The sequence below is a fragment of the Centroberyx gerrardi genome, chromosome 11 (genome assembly GCF_048128805.1).
Source record: "Centroberyx gerrardi isolate f3 chromosome 11, fCenGer3.hap1.cur.20231027, whole genome shotgun sequence".
NCBI classification, from domain to species: Eukaryota; Metazoa; Chordata; class Actinopteri; order Beryciformes; family Berycidae; genus Centroberyx; species Centroberyx gerrardi.
The window spans coordinates 30,643,134-30,667,279 of record NC_136007.1 but is presented as its reverse complement, the minus strand read 5'-3'; the positions used below and the strand labels follow the sequence as shown (position 1 = coordinate 30,667,279).

General features: G+C 41.1%; 1 protein-coding gene across 1 annotated transcript; it reads left to right on the top strand.

Moving 5' to 3' along the window:
• Positions 1 to 1,869: 1,869 nt before the first annotated feature.
• bckdk (branched chain ketoacid dehydrogenase kinase) lies at positions 1,870 to 23,094 on the top strand. Its single transcript, XM_071926968.2, has 11 exons — positions 1,870 to 2,204; positions 4,953 to 5,021; positions 5,840 to 5,950; positions 8,186 to 8,233; positions 8,666 to 8,785; positions 8,902 to 9,000; positions 9,913 to 9,986; positions 12,108 to 12,236; positions 17,955 to 18,044; positions 19,200 to 19,355; positions 20,123 to 23,094. Exons 1-11 carry the CDS (start codon positions 1,959 to 1,961, stop codon positions 20,265 to 20,267), a joined length of 1,287 nt encoding a protein of 428 aa, XP_071783069.1. The 5' UTR covers positions 1,870 to 1,958; the 3' UTR covers positions 20,268 to 23,094.
• The last annotated feature ends 1,052 nt before the right edge of the window (positions 23,095 to 24,146 follow it).

Genomic DNA, 24,146 nt, shown 5'->3' with positions numbered 1-24,146 from the left:
TGATGAATATAGACACCAAAATCCCCGGTAGATCATTGGCTCCAGTGCTCCATGCTAACACTTTAGCATACACAGTGTTAAGTGATAGTAGGCCACTAGCTTTATCTTGGCAGTGAGAAGAATGGTCCATACTTATACATACAGACCATTCTTCTATGGATGAGAGGCAGAATTTATTTGTTGTTTTTATTTTTTTTCCCATAAGACCATTCTTCTATGGTCTTCCCAAAAAACTCATTTCAGTAGAGAAAATATATTTTTCCTCCATAGCCTACTAACAGGCTAGAAATGTTAACTTCATGAGGATTAAATGAAATGTTCTGATGTTGCAAGTTGTGTTAATTGGTTGATTGTTTACTGTTACTTTTTCAAATTTTTAAATCAAATTAATTTTATGTGAACTAACTGGCTTTTATTGTAAGGTCAAGGTTCAGACCTTACTATATACAGTATGTAGTAATGTTATAACATTATGAGGACTATAAACACATTATTCACAAAATGAATAAAGCGCGTGATGCAGCCTGGCAATTGATTGCCCAATGCATATATGCCTAAGTTACAATACGTTCAGTCTGTATGTGATTACATTGATCTAAACAGAATGTAGATCATTGACTAGCCTTACACCCCACCATGTTATCATGTTTTGTTAAGTTGTACGAATGACTATTGATTTAATAAAGGAGTTTCAGGGCAAAACTTTTTTCCTTATTTCATTCATTTCATTGTCTTAAAAGCAGGATCTGTCGTTGAATCTGTTCACCAACATGTTAAATGTCAGTTTTCAGCCTATTTTCGTGGCCTCATTCAAATGAATGTGAAGTAAAAATCTGAACATTCCCTTTTTGAAAGATTGCTATAATTATTATACATTAATAATTCACAGAAAGAAGATGCAGATTTATTGTGTCCTAGTTTAGAGTTCTTCTTGTTGACTGATATTTTGGTTTAAATTATGTTTGAATCCATGCGTTGGCAATATGGACACATGTATGTCATGCCAATAAAGCTCAATGAATTGATTTGGGCAGATTAACACTGAATAGATGAATTGGATGATGATATTCGCTTTTCCACAAAGTCACCTGTCAACGTTGTCAGCCATATGGAGAATACATTGGCTCAATTAGTTCTTGATGGATACAAAATCTGTCTGGCTGCACCTATAGTGATTTCCTACATTTCCCAGAATGCCTTTCGACAATGCCCAGAGAGACTTTAGAATCAATTTTAAAGTCCTTTTACTTTTATACAAAAATCTTAGTGGCTTAGGACCGGCCTACATTACAGAATTCCTGCTGTTCTATATGCCTTCAAGACCCTCGGGTCTTCTGCTGCTGGTTTGTTAGAAGTAGGCTACAAAACCTACTCAAAAGAAGATTGGGGATGCAGGCTTTTTTACTCCAAAACTGTTGAACGTATGAAAGGTGCTATACAAATAAAGGTTATTATTAGAGAGCTGAAACATCTTCTGCTATCAAACCCCATCGTTGCTGAGCTGGAAATATTTTGATGTGACATCAGTATTACGTTTGGCCATTATGGGAATAAGAAAAATACACCACCAAACAACAAAATGGACCCAGAAATGCAAGGTACATCGCTAATAGCTGTTGCTAACAGTGGTAGTGTTTTGGGGTGGATTTTTCCTTTAAACGACGTGCATCAGTGCATTACAGTGTGCCCTCTCCTGCGGGATAGTACAGTAGCATGGGCTGTTCCCTGCTGTCTCCGCCTCTTAACTCACTAATGATTGGCTGAACCGCCGTGTCTTCTCCCCAGCTCTCTTCACCACTGGCCAATACATATAAAGCCCCTTCTGTACCCTCTCTACTGTATTCAGATACGTGCCTTTGTGCACGATTACGACCCGACCCTGATGGCCTCGTAGCAGCCGTTAAATTCAGGGCTAATACAGAGCAGGGCAGCCCTGTTCACATACAGCTCGTCTCCAAATGCGTCCTGGTGTGGCGGGTATAGCGCTGGAGATGCTGGGCGGTGCTACCGGCAGAGTCAGGCCGAGGCTCAGCAGCCTCTTGCTGGCCCCCGTCACCAAAACAGTCCCGCCGATGTCAAAGACGGGGAGCCAGAGATTTCGGTCCACGTCTTCGATGCAGGGATATTCAGAGCTGGCAAGAGAGAGGTCGAAAACTGTCACGTCGTTTTACAACCAGTCCGCAATTGATGCTTCCGCTGAAAAGGTAAGAAAACGACGTTTTCCAGAATTTGCCCCTCAAATAGCCCTAGTGTGACAACTGGGTAGCTAGCTATATAGCTTGCCAGGCTGTACTGCTAACTGTTAGCCAAGGTTTACGCTGCGTTCATGTACCATAGAAAATACAATGTAGGTACTTGTAAAGACCGCTCACGTCAGCTTTCAAGCGTTAAACGTCGTGAAATCTAATCACCAACAAGGAGATACATGTAGCAAAGTGTAGGGAATTATGAATCCATGTAAAGTAAAGCAAAATTAACGATCTACATCACATCAGTCATTTGTGATCACAACTCTAAAAATGCCAGAACACAAACAGCTACTTACTCAGGCCTACTGGACTTTTTGTTTGTGGTTGCATTACAATGTTTCATTCTGTAAAACATGAAGTCAGATGTATCACTCACAAAGTTAAAATGTGTTACGTGAGCAACCAATGTTTTCTGCCGACCGTGGCGTCTTGACAAGTTCAAATGAGATTGATAATATAATACTTGGATGGTTTGAACACGTTAACATTTTTAAGTCCTTGCCCTGTACCGTTAAGTCGTTCTGACGGGTTTTACCCATAGGACCTGAATGCAGCATCACGGCCGGGGTGTTCACACTGGATGTTGTACCATCATCGTGCTGTAGCTTAACGTTAGCTAGCAAGGCCGTCTGTTCAGATAACGTTCGCTAATCTCAGACAAACGCCATCCATCACGTTGCAAATCCGTGCAACCCAGTGGATCATAATTAAAAACATTTGTTGTGAGGGATATTGACGTTACAAGAAAAGGTCGCAAAGAAAGCATTCAATGGAAACTGTACGTTAGGTGTCGAGGATTGACAATGCCAAGTTAATAAAGTTGATAGTTTCGGAGATGTAAACAACTCAGCCAGTTTTGACAGCGGGGAAGACTGCTCTGGTTCTGGCTTCTCCTCCAGTCACCAAACTTCTGCCCTGTTTTAATGTTAAATGAACTCACAAAGGAGTCTATAATAGTGTATTGTTTCATTGTTTGAAAAGCACGGTTGTTCATCGAATTATAAATCGGTACTCGCACCGGAGTAAAGTTAGCTTGATATTGGATATTGTGTGGATGTTCTCCCAACTTGTAAAGCAATAGAGAGCCTAAGTCCCTCCCCTTCCGGTGGACCACCATGGGACCTTATTTCGGAAAAAATATGTACGGTAGTCAACGGCGAGAGACAAATAATTGTTTGATCCCGTTTGAATTGTGCCATGAATTACACATATGATGTTTTGTCAATTTAAATGATAATTTTGCAAGTCAAGAAAGTTGCAGTTTGTGGTAAAACTGTTGAACTATAAGACTGTAAAAATACGTAATTAGAAAGACTACACACCCAAAAGTCGCGCAAGTGACGTAACTTCCTCTCTCCACAAGCTACCCAGAGCCGCTGAAGCTAAGTCCCTCTCAGATAGCAGGAGTATTATACACAACCTGGAAGGTAGACAGTAAGAATGGATTTAAACTGGTTTAGGATAGTTTTAGTACAGTGGGGGCTAACGTTAACGCGATGCCTGTGTGTGTTTCCTATGTTTCGTTCCATGTTGGTGTTGGTGACGTATATTGTGCGAGACGAGAGATGTAGTTCACTGAGCGGGTTCACACAAAACTAAACGTTACTGTACTGTTTTACAACAAACTGTGACTTTCTTGACTTGCAAAATTATCTTTTAAATTTTATCTTTTAAATTGACTGTTTGCAAGGAGGTAAATGATAATTTCTCCTTAAGCCAGCCAGGAATCCAGGAGTGTTGTTTTTTTTTTTTCTTACACATTACTGTCATCCTATTCATTTCCCAGGGGACAGCAGCTAATGGAGGAGTGCAGTATACAGAGCTGAGCAATATGATTTGGATATTTCATGGATGAAATATAGCACATGTTTTTTCATAGAAAGGAGGTCAGTTTGATGCAAGATGAGATTGGACTCGTGATATCAGCCTCATACAGTTCTGAACAAGATTTGAACCTGAAACCTTTGGCATGATGAACAGATGCACTAACCATTAGGCCACCTGTCTGTTTCTGCAATGCTGTGGGAAAAAAAGGATTACATTCTGTGACAATGCAACCTATGACATGGAAAGGTTGGCCCTTTTTTAAAAGATTTGTGATGTTTTCAGTTCAGAATGTGTTTCTTTCAGTCACTGAATTGCCAACCAATGAACACTTTAGGTGCTAGACATGGAGTAAGTGAGATTTGAACTCTTTAGCTATATTCAATCAGAAATAGGCTGATTTGGCTGACTTTGTTTCTTTATTTTGGTTGTTAAATTGGTCTTAAAGCTGCGGTGGGTATGTTTTATGGATTAACATTTATTTCGAAGTAATAAAAATAAATCGCCACGTTTGGTGGCCAAAGACGAGCAGGATAATATGTGAGAATTTCAGAAACAGCGGTAGCCCCGTTCCTCTGCTTTTCTCATTTCAAAATGAAATGTGCGGAAACTCATCCGACCAATGAGGAGAAGTCTGAGGCAGAAGGCGGGACTCCGTCCTGTCAATCACTAGGAGGAGTGGGAGGCATGTCGTTTCTTTGTGTTGGTTTGAGTTTCCGGAGATTTGAGCTCTGTCCTCCCTATCTTACCTACAGCAGCTTTACATTAAATTTCAGCTAGCATTAATAAGGTCTTCAAAAGTCTTAAATTTGGCTTAATCCAGCCTGCAGACACCCTGTCTTTGTACATGTTGTAGCCTATGTGTTAATTTCTCCCTAGGCCTCGGTGCGGCTGACCCCAGCCACCCTGCTGTATGCTGGGAAGTCTCCTGATGGACACCACATCTTGGTAAATATTTCATCCAGATTCCTCTACCCATTCTGTGGCTAGGCAAAAAAAGACCCAGGAATAACGTTATTTAACCCATGCGGTCAATAGGTCTCACTTTAAAATGCAGTCATGAATCATATCATATCATATCATTGTCATGGAATTTAGAGAGGCGTGTTCCAGACAGGCAAATTCAGGGAATTTGATGAATTCTCTGGGGAAGTCGGGGGATATCGCGGAATTTTACAAATGAGCCACTTCACAGGAATATAGCAGAATGTATTTTCAAATTTGTTTCACACATGAATTGCATTAGATGGTTTTCAGCCCAACTGGAGTGGAAATGAGATTCCAAAACAACAATAACAAAACAGGAAGGAAGAACAGCTTTAGGTCATGGAAGTGCTTTGACTTAGTTATGTAGAAGTCATGGAAAAGACATGAAATTGCCATAATGGAAACTCTTTTTGTTTTAAATGTTAAGTTGAGGAGTGATTTTATTTTTTTTTTAATATTGAAAGGAAACAGATTTTACACGTTATTCCCACGATCTTTAACAGTTGAGGCTGTATTTGTTTAGATGAAGAAGAAGATGAGAGCTCAGATTTTAATCTGAAATGTAATGAAGTGATACCTGTCTGACCTGATCCACTGCTAATGGATGCTAATAGGAAACTAGCTTTGCAGACGCCATGAATTAGAATGTAAACACATTGCGAAATGTGTTTCTTTAATGAGAATGCTCTCTGATCTCTGTGTCTCTTTAGTTTCTTGCTTTTCACCAGTATCTGTGTGTGTGTGTGTGTGTGTGTGTGTCTGTCACATCCTGATCTCAGAGCAGTGCCAAGTACCTACACAAGGAGCTGCCTGTCCGCATCGCCCATCGCATAAAGGGTTTCCGCAGTTTGCCCTTCATCATCGGTTGCAACCCCACCATTCTGCAAGTGGTGAGTCCACAAATCTCAAGCTAAAGCCTCTGCCTACAGTTAGGCGATAATTCATTTTTTCATAATATAGTCTCCATGTATGATTTTTATCATGGTCTCGTAAAAAATAATGTCCCAGGGATGCGGGTCAGTCATAATGCTTTGTTTCTATGATTGTAGATGCCAAATTCCTGCTACATTGTTCACGATGAGAAGAAAAAATGAAAGTTTTGGTGCGTGGAGTCAGTCAAAATGAGCTTGGATGAAATAGGATCACGCAGAGACAGGGTTCACAGGTTTCACGGTTCACCCGTTCGGTTGTGAGGGATCTCGATACCCTGCTATTTCACCAGAGCAAAAGCCAAACTCGACTTGTTTTTCACCTTATTGTGCCAAAAAACGGAGCTTAAGAAGGAAGAGCAGCGGCTCACAGCACGCACTGTGTGTTCACTCATTTGTGCTGGAAAAAATAAAGAGGGCTAGATGCCGAATTTGGAGGAGAGAATGGCTGGGGAGACGCAGGCAGTGTGGGTTGCCTGTTCTGCAGAGAGAGCTGGAGGTAAATTGTAAGGAAGTTCAGTCAAAACACCTAGATAGAGTGTGCATTGTTTGATGGCCATACTGTGTATGTAGTATTGTCTAGGGCAGTGATTCTCAACCTTTTTCATATCAAGGATGCCTAATGTAGTCCAAATTAGGGCCATGGACCCTCATTTGATGAAATCTGCGACTATTTTTATTGTTAGATATGATTTTGTCTAGAATTCCATGATCTGTATTGTAGGTAGAGAGATAACAGTGAAACTATGATCAAATCAGTCATTCTTCTACATTCTCTAATTGTGTTAACTTCTTGTAAATGAAATAACGGTGAAGTTTAACAATTTATCAATTTGCTGGGGACCCCCTGGAACCCCCTCAAGGACCCCTGGTGGTCCCCGGACCCCACGTTGATAACCACTGGTCTAGGGAATACCATTCCAACCAGTAATTTCTAAATATTAATTTTATGCCTCTTCCGCCTGGTGAGCTCTCATTGGCTATTGCTGCTCACCGTTCTCCAAACTTCACTTTACATATCTTGCACAAAATCAAATATGCTTTAAAATCTGCAGACGTTCACTGTTTATCGTACAATTATAATTTCTTCAACAAAAAAAAACACTGCCTCAAGCAAGTGTAGTGCGTGCTGATGGTCAGTGCATTTTTGTCACCGACTGAATCATGTTGGCTTCTGTTCATTTAACATTTATTTTTTTTTAGAAATCTGATTCTTTAGATCACCGATTCTTTAGATCACTGTATGTCCTCTCTGGATTTATTCAAATCTATATCTGCACCGGATTTTCCTGATCTCCCTCCTCATCTCTTCACATAGCTGTTATGCACACTGGGACTGGATCGCGTCCAGACTAGAGAGAATTCCCATCACAGTGCCAAGCCTAATCACTTCCATATCTGGTTTTGAAAATATGATATGAGAGCAATGAGAGCAAAATCTGATGTGTGTGTGTCTTGACCTGTCACTCCATTGCCACTGAACGTCACTGGATGATAAAAGTCACACTGAAAACAAGTGTAACTGCAGCCAGTGATATTTGTTGCTGGCAGAATTGTAATCAGTTAAATGTTGATTACAGAGAGTCGGCACCAAAGTGTGCCATTCCTAATTCCTATTTTCTGTTATGTCAGACCTTGTTTGTCAAGGCTTTCGTGAACAACGTGTGGGAACATTGTTCTCCGTCTGCTTGTCTCTCCCTCAAGCCCCTCCTCCATAACCCATTTACCTCCTCTGCAAGTCTTGTGGCTGGGTGAACTTTTACCTAGATTTCCTCCCTCCCTGGAGCTCCTCTGTGTTGATTGCATAAAGCCTACTTTTTCATTCCACCAGTTCCAAAATGCCTCGCGGTCGCTTTCCTTTAATCGTTTAATCTCTACCGGTACGAATAAGTAGTCGTAGATTGAGAGTTACCGCAGATAAACTGATTGTCAAACTTGTATTTCAGTGAGGAACAAAGCGGTGTCAGTTGTTTATCTGTGCCGGCAACGCTAGAATTCATCATGTCGAGGCATCCTCAGATTTCCTGGTATGGAGGCCACATGTAGGCATAGTTGTGCTGCGGGGCCCAGCGAGGGGCTGTGTGGGGCTTTTGGTCGTACGAAGCTGTACGGTTGGGTGGACGCTCATAGAGAATCCGTCTATAGATGGAATCCTAACAACACCCCTCCCCCCCGTCTCTTCCCCTTTTCTTATAGCATGAACTGTACATCCGAGCCTACCATGTGCTTAGCGACTTTCCCCCGGTGAGTGACGTACACACACACACACACACACACTCACACACGCACATTCTTAGAAGTGGGAATGTTAAGCCAAGTTCAAGTTCCTGGTGCCTCGGGGAACTGGCTTTATTTATAACTGTCTACAGCGGGCGTGTAATTTTAGGACTTGTCAGATTAGCCCACATGTGCCCGCTCCAGAATTGGCTCATCTGTTTTGGACTAAAAGTGATATTGAATGGAAAGATTATTTTTTACGGCATGTAAGATCTTTTGAACCCTAAATTGATACCTCCAGGTTGCTGGGAGCGCTGCTGTCAAATACACACACACAGGGCTAACCTTCAACAGTTGAATCCAAAAAGTGATTAAAAACAGACTTTTCAATGTTGCCAGTAGAGGTCTTTGATTATTTAATGGTCCTTTTGATGTGATGTTGGTCTGTGCCGTTGACAGATCAAGGACCAAGAGGTGGAGGCTCGCTTCAGTAAGCTGGTGCAGCAGCTCCTGGACGACCACAAAGACGTGGTCACCATGCTCGCCGAAGGCTTCAGGGAATGTCGCAAACACATCCAGGTAAAAGCTGCATGTGTTTCGGTATTGGCTTTATTTTATGAAGGACATTTTTTTCACTTTCGTCAGCTGAAAAGCACCCATGGAACCACCCAGCATTTGTTTTCCCCGTGTTGCAGGATGAGACGATCATCCGCAGCTTCCTCGACACGACACTTTGCTCTCGCCTGGGAATCCGCATGTTGGCTACGCACCACCTTGCCCTCCACGAAGACAATGTACGTCTCCGGCTGTTTCTGTTCATCTCACTGTTTTTACATTGTTTTTTTTTTTACTGTGTTGTTTTCCTATATTTAGAGACAAGGATGAGCGTGTTTATAACGGAGTTCCCATTGATCGGCCTTGAAAATCCTTGAAAGTTTGTGGATTTTGGAAAAAGGTTTTTGTAAATAAATGGATGGCCTTGAAAGTACTTGATTTGATTAAAGTATAGCACCCAAATTCATCAACATGCCTGGATATTTGCATTGATATAGCAGCAATTTCTTTAAGATTATTTTTTTGGGGGCATTTCTGCCTTTACTAGACTCATCATGATTTCTTGACTTGACAAGATCAGGAGTAAAAAAATAGGCCTCTATGATGTCTAATGTTGACCAGTGTCAAACCTGCCAATTTTGAATGAATTTCACCAAACAAGGCCTTGCAAGTCATTGAAAAGTCCTTGATTTAGATATCCAAGTGAGTGAGGGAACCCTGTTATAAGCCTACCCTAATTATCACCAATCATGCCCCGACACATTCACAAAGTTTCCAGTATTTTTGTTTCTGAGAAGTTGGCACCGGCTCCCTGTGACTTCCATAGCTGTCATAAATAAGTCAGGGAACAGTAAGGACTTGTATGCTGTTCTCAGAAAGGTGCTGTGTTTGCACAATTTTCAGTGTGGATCACTTTGATGGAGAACAGTCTGCCATTGTAATGAGTTGATGCCAGCCCAAATCCTAAATTAGCAGGATGCATAGGAGAGAGCAAATTCCCCCCTGCAGTCGAGGAACAGTTGCATCAAAACAACTAATTGAGACAGATCAGTATAACAATTTAAAATGAGAAGTCACTTGATAATGAGAAGAGATTAAAAAAATGCAGCCCCAAAGTAGTGAGATTTTAAACATTTCCATTCTCATTTCAGCCCGATTTTGTGGGGATCATATGCAGGCGTCTCTCCCCAAAGAAGATTATTGAGAAGTGGGTGGATTTTGCAAGGTAAGTGTTGTTTGTTCACTCGGATTTGGTTGTAGATGGCCTTTAGATGACCTTCCACTACTGTATGAGCACTCTGTTGACTCCCTACCCTCATTTTGCCTCTGGGAAGTCAGAGTTCAGCTGATAAGGTTTCAGGCACAGACATGTTTCAGTGGCTGGATACGAACTATCGGCCCCGTTTATCTTCTGTTATCTTATCAAACGTCCTTTTTGGAGCCGGTGACTTTTACTTTTAAGTTCAGGGGCACGGCGTGTGGACTCGCTCATAGAAGTTGGTGTTGAAGCAGCTAGCAAATAGCCATTTATCTGTTGCTGTTATCCAGGGCGAGGTAGACTTGCATGTTGCTCCTTGATTGATCATCTCAGGTAGGTGCAACCCAAGACAGGCTGGAAGGCAGGGCCAGACTCTGTGGAGATGGAAGTTACTAGGTGGACGTCACCATTTTCCACCCTCACCGTATCAACAGTTTGGCAGGTTATCAAGGCCATAACTACACTTGAGTGCATAAGACTGAATCCAAGCTAACTGAATCCTGTTTTAAAGATACAACTGAGGTCCATGGAGTGCAGTGATTAGGGTTGGATGTCGTTAGGATTTTACCGATTCCGGTGCCATTTTCGATTCTTCTTATCGGTCCGATTCTTTATCGATTCCCTCATCGATTCCTACTGTATAAATTGTCAGGAGTAAAAGACTACATACAGCTTTAGTGGAGTTAACTTTGTTTTATTATTCAAGACAGACACTGCTGTGTAGTTACCCCTGTCTCAGAGTTACTTAAAAACAGCTAAGGCACATTTGGCACAATGCCTTACTTGAGAGAACAACATACAAGAACAAGTGAAAAAAATCAAGTAATTGGAGGTCAACATCACAGAACAAAAACAAAATATTTGCCACTGACTGTATTTACCACTTTATTGGGTCGTTCAAGCTCTCTCTACCCGTAATTACAATATTTTCGATTGCACTCACTGCTGTAGTGACGGTCAGCGCGGTGCAGAACAAGTGCGGCAAATCTAGGAGATAATGAGGTAAATATTGGACTTTCGGACCCACCTTGCAAACGTTTGGCTTCAGAACATGCGATTGGGGTCGAAAAGGTTGTTCCGCAGCTACTGGAGAAGCATCCAGCTGTTTAAACTGCTTAATGACCGATAAGAGGAATCGTTCGTGCGGTCGCCTATTGATTCTGGGGGATTAGGCAATTTGGAACTGGGACTAAATTGGAAGCGGTTCTCGATACCCAGCCCTAGCAGTGATTGCCATGAGTTTGTAGTATAAGAATTGACTGACATTGAGTTGTTTAAGAACAATGTAAGTCTATGGGTAGAGTACTAAAAGCTCAACATCTACATGTTTGATCACAGTATATTTTTGGTTACGCTTAGCGTGGTAAAACTTGACCATTTCATCCTCCCTGATTAGTTTAAAAGGAACTTTATGTATTGACTGCTGTCCCAGTGTATCTCCTGTATGTACTCCCAGGGGTGCGTTCACACCAAGCATGTTTGGAGCAGTTTATTCAAACTCTAGAGTGTATATTCCTGTAGTGTGATTCGTTTGGCCAGCTGAGAACAATGCCATTCGAACTTGGGTGGCACCAAATAACCTCATGGAGATGTCTGAAGATGCAAATCTCGGTCCTCTCCCAAGAGAACTGCAGTGTGTTTCGTTAGGAGTGAGCATGTAACCCATGATGTCATTTAGCTTTTGACGCTTTTTTGCCAACGTAATCCGAACCAACTACTTGAAACGATCCCAAAACATGCGGTTTTATGGATATAAGGAAACAGATGTTGACATCTGATAGCCAGCAGTTCCTTGTGCTTGGAAAGGCTAGCATGAGTTTGAACACATAAACACAAGTCGTTACTTTTAACCATTTTTAACCATTTTAACCTTTCACTTCTGACTGTTATTCCCATGTGACGTCAATGCAGCATAATTCCTCTAAACATCTGTGATGTGAGGTGCCCAATGACATACCTGTTCTTAACTTACCCCTTCCCCTGTTTGAAGCCAGGTCTCTACATAAGCGTCTTATATAGCACAAGGGCTCGTTTGATCAGATCCTGTGTATTGGTAAATGCCCCTTATGTATTCCTTATCTCCACCAGGCGCCTATGTGAGCACCAGTATGGGAACTCGCCCAGGGTGAGGATCAACGGACACGTAGCAGCTCGCTTTCCCTTCATCCCTCTGCCTCTGGATTATATCCTGCCTGAACTACTCAAGAATGCCATGAGGTAACACTACCACTTAAACATACAATCCACAATTTATTTGACCATCTATTTTTTGGGTATCTCTACTCGTGTGTTCAAAGACCCCGAGCTCTAGATGGAAAATAAGGTTTTTGGAACTTTCATAATTCACCATAAGTCAATATGGGTCTGCTTTACTCAAGTGTTTAAAAACATTGGAAATGTATAATACACACACATTTTATATCCTCCAAATGTACTGTATGTGTAACCACTGTGAAAAGGACACTGAGATGGGTTCTCTCAGTGTTACTGGCACTCAAGAAGCCCCTAAGCAGTAACACAAATTACACACCACCAGTGCTAGGATAAGTATTCCCCTCCTGGGGATAAGTCCAACAGTCTCTTAATACCTAAATAAATAGCCCTCTCAAGCAGCATTTGTCTGTCAGCCCAGTGTTTGTCAGTTAATCCAGTAGATAAGGTGTCTGCTGAACTGGTCAGTTAGGCACCGTGTTGTTCCAGTGGGCTGTTACTGCCCTTTCTCCGCCTCTAGACCAACACCCAGTCCCCGTTCTGCTCACCACCAGGGGCGTAGGAAGCATGGGGGACAAAGCCAAGAGCATTCATTGGACCAGGACCCCACCAATCAGAAAATTAAGCTTAAAGGATAAGTTTGCTGATTTTGGACATACCTGTACTTGGACCTGCAGACAGAATTGGCTCCAGAGTCAGCTGTCTGTTGAAACGAGCTCCCGCTGCCTCTCGCTGCTAACAATGAGTCCAAACTGTTTGTCAAAATATCTCCAAAAAAGCCAGTCTATGAAAACGATACGGCGACCAACCAACGTATTTCTGTCCACGGCCCAGAAAGCAGCAGCACTGCACCATTTTCACTCAGTGGATAGTGTTCTACCAAACTAACCCTTAGGCAGAGAAAAATAGTTCCACGATTTCCTGATTAGTGAAAGTGTGAATAATGGCGGAATTTAAAACGGAGCTAATTTTAGTATATGTACTTTGCAACTTTTCCATTTACTCTCAACTCCCCTGTGGAGCCACAAAGCCACAGCTTTTTTGACAAACCCTGTTTGGACTCATTGTTAGCAGCAAGAGGCAATGGAGCTCGCTGTTTCAACCAACAGCTGACTCTGAAGTCAATATTCTCTATGGGTCCAAGTACTACAGGTATGTAAGAGACAAGTGATATATTCATAGTATTCTGTTACATCACCACACGGCCATCTTGGTAGGAAAATAACAGATGATTGTAATAAATGAACAGGTGATTACAATCGAATGACAAACACAGCCAATAAGCTCTGTGTATTGTAAAGCGCCATATTGGTAGGAAATGCATGTGACATAATGGGAATACTATGAATAAGTTAAAAATCACCAAACTTATTCTTTAATGCAGCCAGCAGTACAAGTGTTCCCATTGTAATACCTCATTGTTTGTTTTGAGTTTGCTTTATTGCTTTGACCTTTGGTCCAAAACTAGTTTTGATGAGTCAGCCATTCACCTTAAGCCTGTATTGCATGCTGCCTCAGAGGAGTTGGAGCCAACCTGTATCACAGTTGAATTGTCTGATATATTGAAATGGAAAAGAGAACCTGACGATAACATATTGAGAGTCTATTGTTCATTTGCTGAATTTTCCATTTTTGGTTACTGTCTTTTAATTTTGCGTACATGCCTCCATCTCATTTCATGTTGGATTAACTTCTGTTTCACCTTTTCGCTTGCTTTTTCATTCTGCTTATCTTTGTGTTTTTTTCTTTGCTTGTTGATGGAAGCTTCTCAGTAAGCTGTTTTTGTTTTCTTCTGCTTGTCCTGCACATTGTTTTCTTATGCTGTAGTTGCAAGAGCCTAAGAATAGTGAGCAGAAAAAGAAACAGAATAGAATAGAAAAGAGGGACTTCCTGTGGTGAGCTGTGATTTCTATAGTTAGAGTTTGAAGAGGCCATGATTAAGCCACTGGAAGTAGGCTAACGGTTACATAGACACATTGTGTAACAGACCTAGGAAAGAATACAGGGAGTGTTTTTTAGGTTGCCCCTGAAGCAACTCAACTGCCAGTCAAGGAATTTTATAAATGGGTCACTGTCCTGTAATATACCAGAATGTATTTTACTGTGCAACTTGTGGAATGTACAACTTGTTTCACGCATTCATTGCATTAGATGGTGGTTTTCACTTCAACTGGAGTTGAACAGTTTACCTGTATAGAGAAACATTAACAAACCGGGAAGGAAGAACATTTTTAGGTCATGGAAGTACTGCAATTTGGTCACGGAGAGTCATTGGAATGGAATTGAATGGAATTTCACATTAGGGCCAGGGAAACCGTGAACAGCGCTTAATGTAATGATTTCATGATGTAATAAAGTGCCAATTAAGTAGTACAATGCTGGACACATAACATAACTTTTTGGCAGATAATATAATAAACTAGAAAAGGCTAAATTTTCTAAAGAAAATTTAAAGTGTGCTTGCCGCCCTTGCAATGCCCCTGCCCTTAGACTTGGCGTTCACTAGTTTTGCTAAGCGGTGCAGCATTGCAATTGTTAGCATTTCGCTCCGTAAATATGTAAACCAATTATATTTTGTCCAAACTGTGTCTGATCACAAAGAGTTTAAATAATAATGTCCTAAAATATTTTTTTTATTTCCTTTATTTAAACAGGTAAGTCCCATTGAGATCGAGATCTTGTTTGCAAGACAGACCTGTGTACACAACTACAAGAAAACAAAACAACAAACAAAATCCAAGACAAGTTATTTCCAGACCATCCACATGCAGACAAAATAAGAAAGTCTACTAAGAAAAACAAGAGCAATCCCTATAAAATGCAGCACCCAGCAGCACCCTAATCAAGCACTGATAAAAGGTGTTGCTTATACAATCTGCATCCTACTACTCATGGTAAGGCATTGCTTATTTAAAAAAAAAAAAAAAAGGAAACCCAGTTTAAATTTTACTTTCTTAGTCAGTTCATTGACATGGGTTTAAAAGACAATTTTTCATCTAACCAGATACCTAGGTAATTGTAACACTGGCCCCTTTTGAATTTGACAGACTAGACTCAGTAAACAGAGCCAGTTGCGTTCAAAGGCACTGGGATACTTTTCTCATCACGCCACAACAACATGTTTGGTATTGAACGAAATCACAGATTCCCAGCTTTCCAAGCACCCTAAACGCATCACAATCCTAGAGCTAAACTTCGCCGACTTTGGAGCTATCTTACGCCCGCTTTCCAGCGAGCTAGCATAACATGGCTGGTACCTACGTATTCGTCTGGATGTCTAGTTTCCGATTATAAAAAAGAGCTCCGCTCTAGCTTAAAAACTGAGCTCGTGAGAAGCTCCGTTAAGCGTCGGCCGACGAGCCGAAACCACCATACTCTGTGTGTGTACCTTAGCTTCAGTTAGCTTCAGCTACTGTGTGTGAGAAACCAGCTAACGTACCTCCCGATCTCCGCGGCGCGGTCCGTCTGTCCCAAATGCATCAAGCCAGCCATTAAAAACTCTGCACTAGACTTTTAATATACATAATAATAGGCCAAATACATCCATACTGATCTGATTCTACCTTAGCTTCAGTTAGCTTCAGCTACTGTGTGTGAGAAACCAGCTAACGTACCTCCCGATCTCCTCCCGATTATTAGTGTGCTTTGCCTACGGCAAGCACACTAATAATAAGTATGCAAGATAATAAGAGTGTGCTTTGCTTGCAGCAAGCACACTAATAATAATAAACAAAATGGCCGACAGTAACAATAAGAGTGTGCTTTGCTTGCAGCAAGCACACTAATAAGAGTGTGCTCTGCCTACGGCAAGCACACTAATAATAAGTATGTGAGATAATAAGAGTGTGCTCTGCCTACGGCAAGCACACTAATTATTACATTTTATGTGGGCTAATACTTTGTAAAGTGAGTTGCTTTTTTTTTGGTGGCTAATGACTACTAATTGTCATCAAAATCATTTTAATGGGTTCTGTCTTGATGGAAAACCCCCCATTTAAATCTGGTGTTTTTTCAGAGACAGATAAGCATTTCAGGACTGTCTTATCTCACTTAAAACGCAGCTTATGGTTTGGTATCATCACAGGACTGTTCCTTTTTATGATTCAGATAAGATGGTAAAGTTAAGACAGGAGACCAAGGTGACCAAAAATTGGGTTCTTCCTATCTTCGACTCTTGAGATAAGAGAGGATGGGCAGTTAGGATTTATTTCTGTATTGCGGGCCCAGTCTCTGCTCTCACCATGCTTGGCGCGGTGGCAGACCTGACCATGACCAGGCCTTGTTATCAGGCCTGGGAACACTCCGTTCTTGGCAGGAGGCATCGGCCTAAACTCGGCCGCGTTCCCTCCATTCATCTTGGTGAATGTTGGTCTGGAGGAGGAGAGCAGAAGAGGGAGGAGAGGACCCAAGGGCTATTTAGAAAACGGGTGGTTTTGAACTATTGTCTGTAGACTCTTGTAATTATGACAGCCATTTTAATTTGTTTACATCACCCCAGGCAATGTTCGTGATTCACAGGTCTTTTAAAAAGTCTGAAAAATGTCTTAAATGCAGTTATTAGAGGTCTTATTTTTTCACCATACAATGACAAGTTCCTTTGCGCTGCATGTCCACTCTTAGATTAATCCAGAACAAGGTTAGTAGTACAATATGCATCATATCTGCTTTACTAAACACTACATGTCTCTTAGCAATTCATTTCCCGGTGTTCTTTTTGTTGTTCTTCCCATCTATTGTTTCACAACTTTCATTAACTGTGTTCAATCAGGAATAGTCTGCTTTTGCCAGCTTTGTTTCTTTATTTTGGTTTTTAAATTGGTCCTGAATACAATTATTGTGTCATAATTATGTTTGAAAAGTAGGTATAGGCAGTCAGTACATTTTGTGAGCATTCAACCACAAAATGTTTTGCAGATAATATGAACTTTGCAAGGGCCTTTAGTCCAGCTCATTTTAGAGAGCCACACATTTCTTTAAAGGGTTTTGACAATTTTAAGACATTTTAAGGTAATGACACAGCTTCATTTACACAAGCCTATTATCTAACTAGCACAACAAATTAGGAGTCCATACCAACCTTGAGCAAATGTTATCTAAGTATGGTCTAAATATGTCTTGTAATGAAAATGGCAGTGCATACTGTCTTATTGTGAGCTTGCGTAAGGCATGGGAGGGGTGCTGCTGGTAAGCTAGAGGAGAGTTCTTATGAGGAAGTGAGAAATGAAAGTTCTGTCAAACTTTAAACAGTTGTTTGTCATGGATTAACACACAAAACAAGTTAACAACACTGTGCAATGTGTCTTAGGTGCAGTCAATTATGGCCGTTAAAACAAATTAGTTTGGATGGAATTTATTGAAGGAATTTAAAGCAGGTATAACTAAGCTATGGTTTACCATTCTAAACTAGCTGTAGGTAATTTAATGCAAAATACACAGTGAAAGAGGGCAAAATTTTGTGTGGTAAGACTAGAGGAAAATGATGAAAAATGCACTCTTCTCTCAATTCAAGTAAAAGCATTTAATAGTTTGTGAACACATCTTCACTTCACGCCTTCATCAGGATGTATACACTGCATAACAGTTCATCTATATGATATGTATATCCAGAAGGGAAGTTCAGGAACCCTCATATACATAAGACTGCACGACAAAGAGACTGTCCTGTTTTACTGGTGCCACAGTGACCATTGACTCCCCATGACCTCTACCTTTTTGTCCCTTCAGGGCCACCATGGAGAGCCACTTGGACACACCGTACAATGTGCCCGACGTGGTCGTCACCATTGCCAATAACGACACTGACTTTGTCATCAGGTGAGTGGCTAAATGTCACAGTTCCATCACCACTGGTTCGGCAGAAGATTTTATTTTAACCGCTGTGGCATTGACAGAACAGTTGGGAGTGGGGATTTGAACCAGTCACATTGTGATTCTAGAAATGAAAACAAAATATTTGATTTGATACAGTAAGTATCTTTTACTTCAGTTTTAGAATCCAGGGTTCAGCAGTTCAGCCCAGGGATTATTTCTAGTATGAAAAGTGTTATCACAATGTGAGTGAAAAAATCTGCTCGCCTGATTGCCTGATTTTTGTGGAAATTTTCCCACACCTCTGGAAATGCTGTATTTTTCAAGACCACATTTTCATTTTTCAATGTTGGAAATAGCCAAATACTGCAGTCATGCCAAATCACAAACCAAGTTGCATGCATAATCAATCACTGAGTGAATTGGAAAATAGTAACAGTAGTACATTTTTAAGTCTTCAGAGCCAGCCATGTGTCATGGAGGGCCAAAGTATCCATTCCACCAGCTGATTAACACACCGAGCAGGAACTTATCAGTGAAGTCACTCTGTGTGGAATGAAAACCTGCAGGCTCTTGGCCCTCCGTGGCACATGGTCGCCCATCAAAGTGGAAATAATAAGATCTACACGTGCTGACGTTTTTCATTAGGTCACGTTCCTTTTACAATTGGCAATGGAAAATGCAACCAAACCAACGCCAGCAAATCAAAAATTTAATTTTTGATTCATGCTGTAGTCTCCCATGTCTTATTTTTTTCCTGCCTGGCAGGTTCACTGGGGATGGGACAATATAACGATATATCGAAGGTCAATACATCGCAATACAAAGTGTGACAATACGTATCGTGGGGCAGAAAAATGAATGGTGATATTAGCTCCATTTTATTCTGCTGTAGTAATCACAAATGAGACGGCTTGACCATCACAATTTCACAAGCTCTCCATCCAAATTATCTGCACTTTGTAATGAGATTTTGAAATTGTTGTTTAGATTCTAGTAAGCCAATGCCATTGTTGGAAAGATCTGTGACTCAAAAATAATAATTTTGCACAGTCATACTCATTGAATTTTTATTGAGGTAAGCATATTGTCCCATCTCTAGTGTTCACCCCTCATGATGATGTCACTCAGCTCATCCGTTTTTTTAATTTTTTTTATCAGGATTTCAGACCGCGGCGGCGGCATCCCTCACAATCTAATAGACAAGGTGATGGACTACCACTTCAGCACGGCCGAGGAGAGCGCGCAGGACCCCCGCATGAGCAACCTCCTAAACAACATTACCAACAGCGGCCCCCAGTCTGGCCCTATGCACGGGTAAGAGAGTACAGAATGTCCTTGTTGAGTATTTACCAGTACAGAGGCAATGATGCTTATATTCCCTTGTGCCACAATCGAGGCGTCTGGCATCCCAGATCCGCCCATATTTACCTTCTGTTGCCATTCCTCAGTCCTACACAGCACTTCCACTACACTGCGCCTACACTTTGGCTTATGTTTTGCCTATATCATCACAACAAATCATTTTCAACCAGGCGTGAGCAGTACAGCTTTGACTTCCTCCTTCCAACTTGTCTAAAGTCGGCCTGGGCGATATCCAAAATATTGCGATACTGTCCCACCAAAATATTGTGATGTACGATATATTATCGCGTTTTTTTCGGGGGGGGGGGGTATTTATTATTTCTTCCAAGTTACATCAAAATTCTAGGCTATAATAATAAAAACAAAAAAATGTAAGAGCCTAGAAATTTGATCTTACTATTCAAGCATTGGAGGAAACAGCGCCCATATGGTATAATTAGCTCATTCCTGCTATTTCCAGAAAAACTTGCTGATTGTGGAAAAGGGAACCCAATTGAATTAAAAAGACAATTTTTTTGCTTTAAAGTATGATTATTTGTGTTTTTTTTACTATCCTACCACTAGTAGATTATAGGTTTATAAGTTTAAAAGTTTGTACAACATATTTGATATTGCGGGAAATATCGCGATATTCACCAAATATCGTGATATTCGATAATATCGAATATCGGCCCAAGCCTAGTCTAAAGCCTCGCTCCGTCTGTCTCTGTGCTCTGCAGGTTCGGCTTCGGGCTGCCCACCTCCAGGGCCTACGCCGAGTACCTGGGCGGCTCCGTGTCCATTCAGTCCATGCAGGGCATTGGCACCGACCTCTACCTGCGCCTGCGCCACATCGACGGCAAGGGAGAGAGCTTCCGAGTCTGAGAGCCTCCCGCCGCTCGACCCCGCAGACCCCCGCAGAGGAGTCGGGCCCCGCAGAAGTACAGAGAGTTCCCCGTCAGGAAAGCATGCCCATTTCAAAGCTAGCATGGGCTACGATAATACTTTGGTCCACAAAGTGATAGCCTGTATGTGGTCAGAAAGCTCCCAAATTCACCAACCCCACTACTTGTCCTTTTTTGCCTTAGACTCTTTATAAGCTATTTCATTTGTTTTCTCTTGTGTTTTGTACCCTGTGGCATGTCCTCTTGAAGTTAAGGGGTTTGTGAACTTTTGAATGTTTAGGTCATCAGGACAGAGTGTGCATGGTAGTGAATATTGAATATTGGAAAAAGAACTTCAGTTTTAAAGAAGTTCATCCGGTTCACCTTTTAAAGTTACTTGTCTCATAGCCTCTCCTCCTCGACGAGATTCTTTTTCGAGGACAAGGCTTCAAACGAAGTTGCCAAGAGGCAATTTCCCTTCTCACACTCCAGTGGCCCCCGTCTAAATCTCCTCAAAGTGTTTTTGGACGAAGCCACGCAAACGTCGCATGACATTTTAATACAGCCGTAGTATTGCAGTACCAAATCCTTACGATACGCGTCAGCAATTCTTTCTTACTGTATCAAAATTGAAGGTCTATAAGGGATAACGGCTTACGCTGGCGGCAATAGTACACAAGAGGTCAACTTCAGTGTACACATTTTGAAGCTGATTGGCTCGCCAGTGTCTGCCATTAGCCTCAAACCTTGAGAACCCTTACCTACACTCTACAAAACCTCCTCTCAATTCACCTGTGGATGATAGCTACAGACGAAACTGCCAAAACACCAAATGCTCATTAATCGATTTCTGTCTTTTTTTTCTGTTTCGAGAACAAGAGACCCAGGATGAACGTCTTTGTTCAGCGGCATTTCTGTCGGGACATGAGCGCAGATGTTCAGTTGCCTTACTGTGTGATGCTAGTCCAACTGCATGCAGACTTTTACTAACTTCCTCGTTCTCTTTTTTTGCTGCCTTTATCAGTTCACGCAAATCTATACCATGACTAGATTTCCCTTTTTGAAATGCTCAGTACTTGCATTGATCATAGCAGTTTTTTTGGCTTTATTATAACACCTTTCAGAGTACAATATACCAGAAAAGTATTGTTTATCTTGTTTTTTCAGAAAGTATTTCAATTATATTTCAAAAAGATTGCTCTTTTGGAAGGCATTTTTTGTACAAGATCACATTCCGGGATGGGTCAAAGACGGAGTTCCTACACTGTTCTGGATAGTATGGATTAGACAATTTCCAGGTGTAATACAACATATATAGTATATATGAAATCAAAATCATTAGGTTTAGAAGTTCTGAAAATTCTTCATTATACTGCAGATTGTGTCACCATCAGCACTCCTCTCTCTCTCCATTTTTTTTTGTTGAACATTCCCCAATCAGCACCAGCTGCCAAGCAACTGATCAACCTGAATGTGACTTTTACACTTTAGTTTTATCTAAATTCCTCTATAGGGAGCATTTGTTATTATATTAGCTTATCGTTTCTTTTTTGTCTTTAGCAGAAGGGGCACTGACTTTTGAGCTGTTCTAATCAAGGTAGAAAATCCAATACCTCTCACAAAAGTCAAAGAAATTGGTATTCAAAAGTTGCTCAGTTTGTTTTTCATTTTTGCCTCTGAGAGAGTCTGCACATGTTAAATATTGGTTATATTATTAGACTGGAGTCAAAGTTGTACACCAGTGAGTCTGAAGATTTTAGTTAAAAGCTTTAGGATTGTGTAAATTGTACAGACTTATAAATGGAAAACGGGACGATCCCTGCAATGAGCTGACTGCAAATCAAGGCACCGGAATGCTGGAGATGGGCATGTGGTATCTGCATTTTCATCATTACTGAGGCTGTGTGTATCAGTTAATAATGTGTTCCTTGTGGCTTTGAAGGTTTTGGTATGAGATACATTTGTAGCATGTGCATTTAAAGCAGGTTGGGGAATGAACACCACTTTGCAGCTGAAAAGCTGGTCATTTTGGAACGTTTGACCCTTCTGTTCCAATATTCGACTGGTAAAATGTTGAAAGTGGCTAGTGAATTTTGGAATCCACCAGCCACTGTGGCCTGGTTGAATTCAATTCATGAAGCATTGAATATGCACTGTCTGCCATCTACTGGCCTAAAAATAGAAATGCAGGCAGACTAAAAAGAGATTGTGGTTCTTACGGTATTGGTATTGGGGATAATATTCGTATTGAGTATGTTCAAATTTATATCATTATTTTTGAAAGGAGAAGAGGGCATACCACATTTGAGTAGATTTCCATTTTACAAGTGGTATCATGAATAACTTTTGCAGTCAGGAATGAGGACTAATACAAATGTGTTTCAATGTCATCTCCAGTACAACACCAAATATTGGAATAATGTTACTGACATAATGTGCTGCCATGGACTGTTTTGTCTGATTCACTGAAATTAGTTTCTCCCAGACATTTCATGTTGTGTTCAGGATTTCTTAAACATTAAACTCTACATGGTTGGAAGTTGAGGGTGATCTTGTCATCTATTGATTGATTTTTCATAGTTTTTATTTATTATTATTTAGCATTACATTATTATTTAGCATTACAGTGCAGGCCAAGTGACAAAATCTGATTGACACACCATTGTATGATCATCTGCAATTATCAGTAAGCTTGATGAATAAAAATACCTCCAAGTGAATTAAAGGGGCATTAAGTCATATTTGACCTCTATTAGCAACCGCTAGAAATTGCAACAACATTGATAGAGCTTCTAGCTGGAAGGTGACATCACTCAAATATTTTCTGCCATCAAACTCCATTGTAGCTACAGTTCCAATGTGGGTATGTATTTGGCAGACGCTGTCATCCGGAGCGACTTAACCATTAGTGCAACAGTAAAATAGCTGAACATTCCTCCAGCATCAACAGAGTAAGCAGCCTGATCATTCAGAGTGCCATGAAAACAAAAAGGGCCACAACATTAAACAAGGAAAATCATCATCACTCCTATCAGCCTCCTATCAAAAAGCAAATGTAAGCATAATATTCTTTCTATTGACAGATGTCCTTATATCCCCTCACTGCTGCGTTTTATATGCAATTACCAGTCTACTGGAAGGGGTTTCGCAGGGAATTTAGCATGAGGTCTTCTTGCTGGACTAAAATGGAGACGTGAAGCCATCGACTCCAAGCCATCTCACAGCAACACACTGAAGAGAGAAGCAATCCACTATTTCCCCAACATTCAAATGATGCATCTTTCACATTGACATGGGGGAATTTAGCGAGGCTGAACACAAGAATTCGAGAGAGTCGGACTAGTGCCGATGACTAAAGCTTGACCAAGGAGCTAGGAAGGGTTCTGATTAAGAGGCTTCAGGATCACATCGTAGCTGCAAGGTGGGCTTTGTACAACATCTAATCTTGGTCTAGATTCACATCAATACTCTTCACGCCATTTAGGGTTTGGCCTATCATGAAATACAGATGGTGCAGTCCTTGTCACCCTGATAAAAGTACAGTTTTCTCCTTTCTCACGGGACACTTGCAGTGTCCCACGGAGCGTTCTGCGGTCTGTGACCCCCCTCTCTCTCCCCAATCTTTCCTGTCTCCCTTCACTGTAGACTGTCTAATAAAGGCAAAAATGCCAAGAAATGAAAACAAATTGAATCGTCCTACTGGGACCTAATCGTCCAACTGGGACAGAACCGTGTCATTTCACGGACAGTGCCTTTTACAGAGGGACACAATTTTCTAGCTAACTTACCCCTCTCCAACAAAACCATACAAAATCAGACTTTTTGGACTAGAAGCAGTTCTTTCTCCGCTGCAGAATGGCGTGGAGAGGCTGATTGTCTT

What these genes read in the sequence shown, in the direction of transcription:
- bckdk (XM_071926968.2), top strand. Translation starts at nt 1,959, where the DNA reads ATGCGTCCTGGTGTGGCGGGTATAGCGCTGGAGATGCTGGGCGGTGCT. An exon ending in ACCCCACCATTCTGCAAGTG is followed by an intron (nt 5,951 to 8,185) that starts GTGAGTCCACAA and finishes CTTTTCTTATAG; the next exon opens with CATGAACTGTACATCCGAGC. An exon ending in TGCTTAGCGACTTTCCCCCG is followed by an intron (nt 8,234 to 8,665) that starts GTGAGTGACGTA and finishes TGCCGTTGACAG; the next exon opens with ATCAAGGACCAAGAGGTGGA.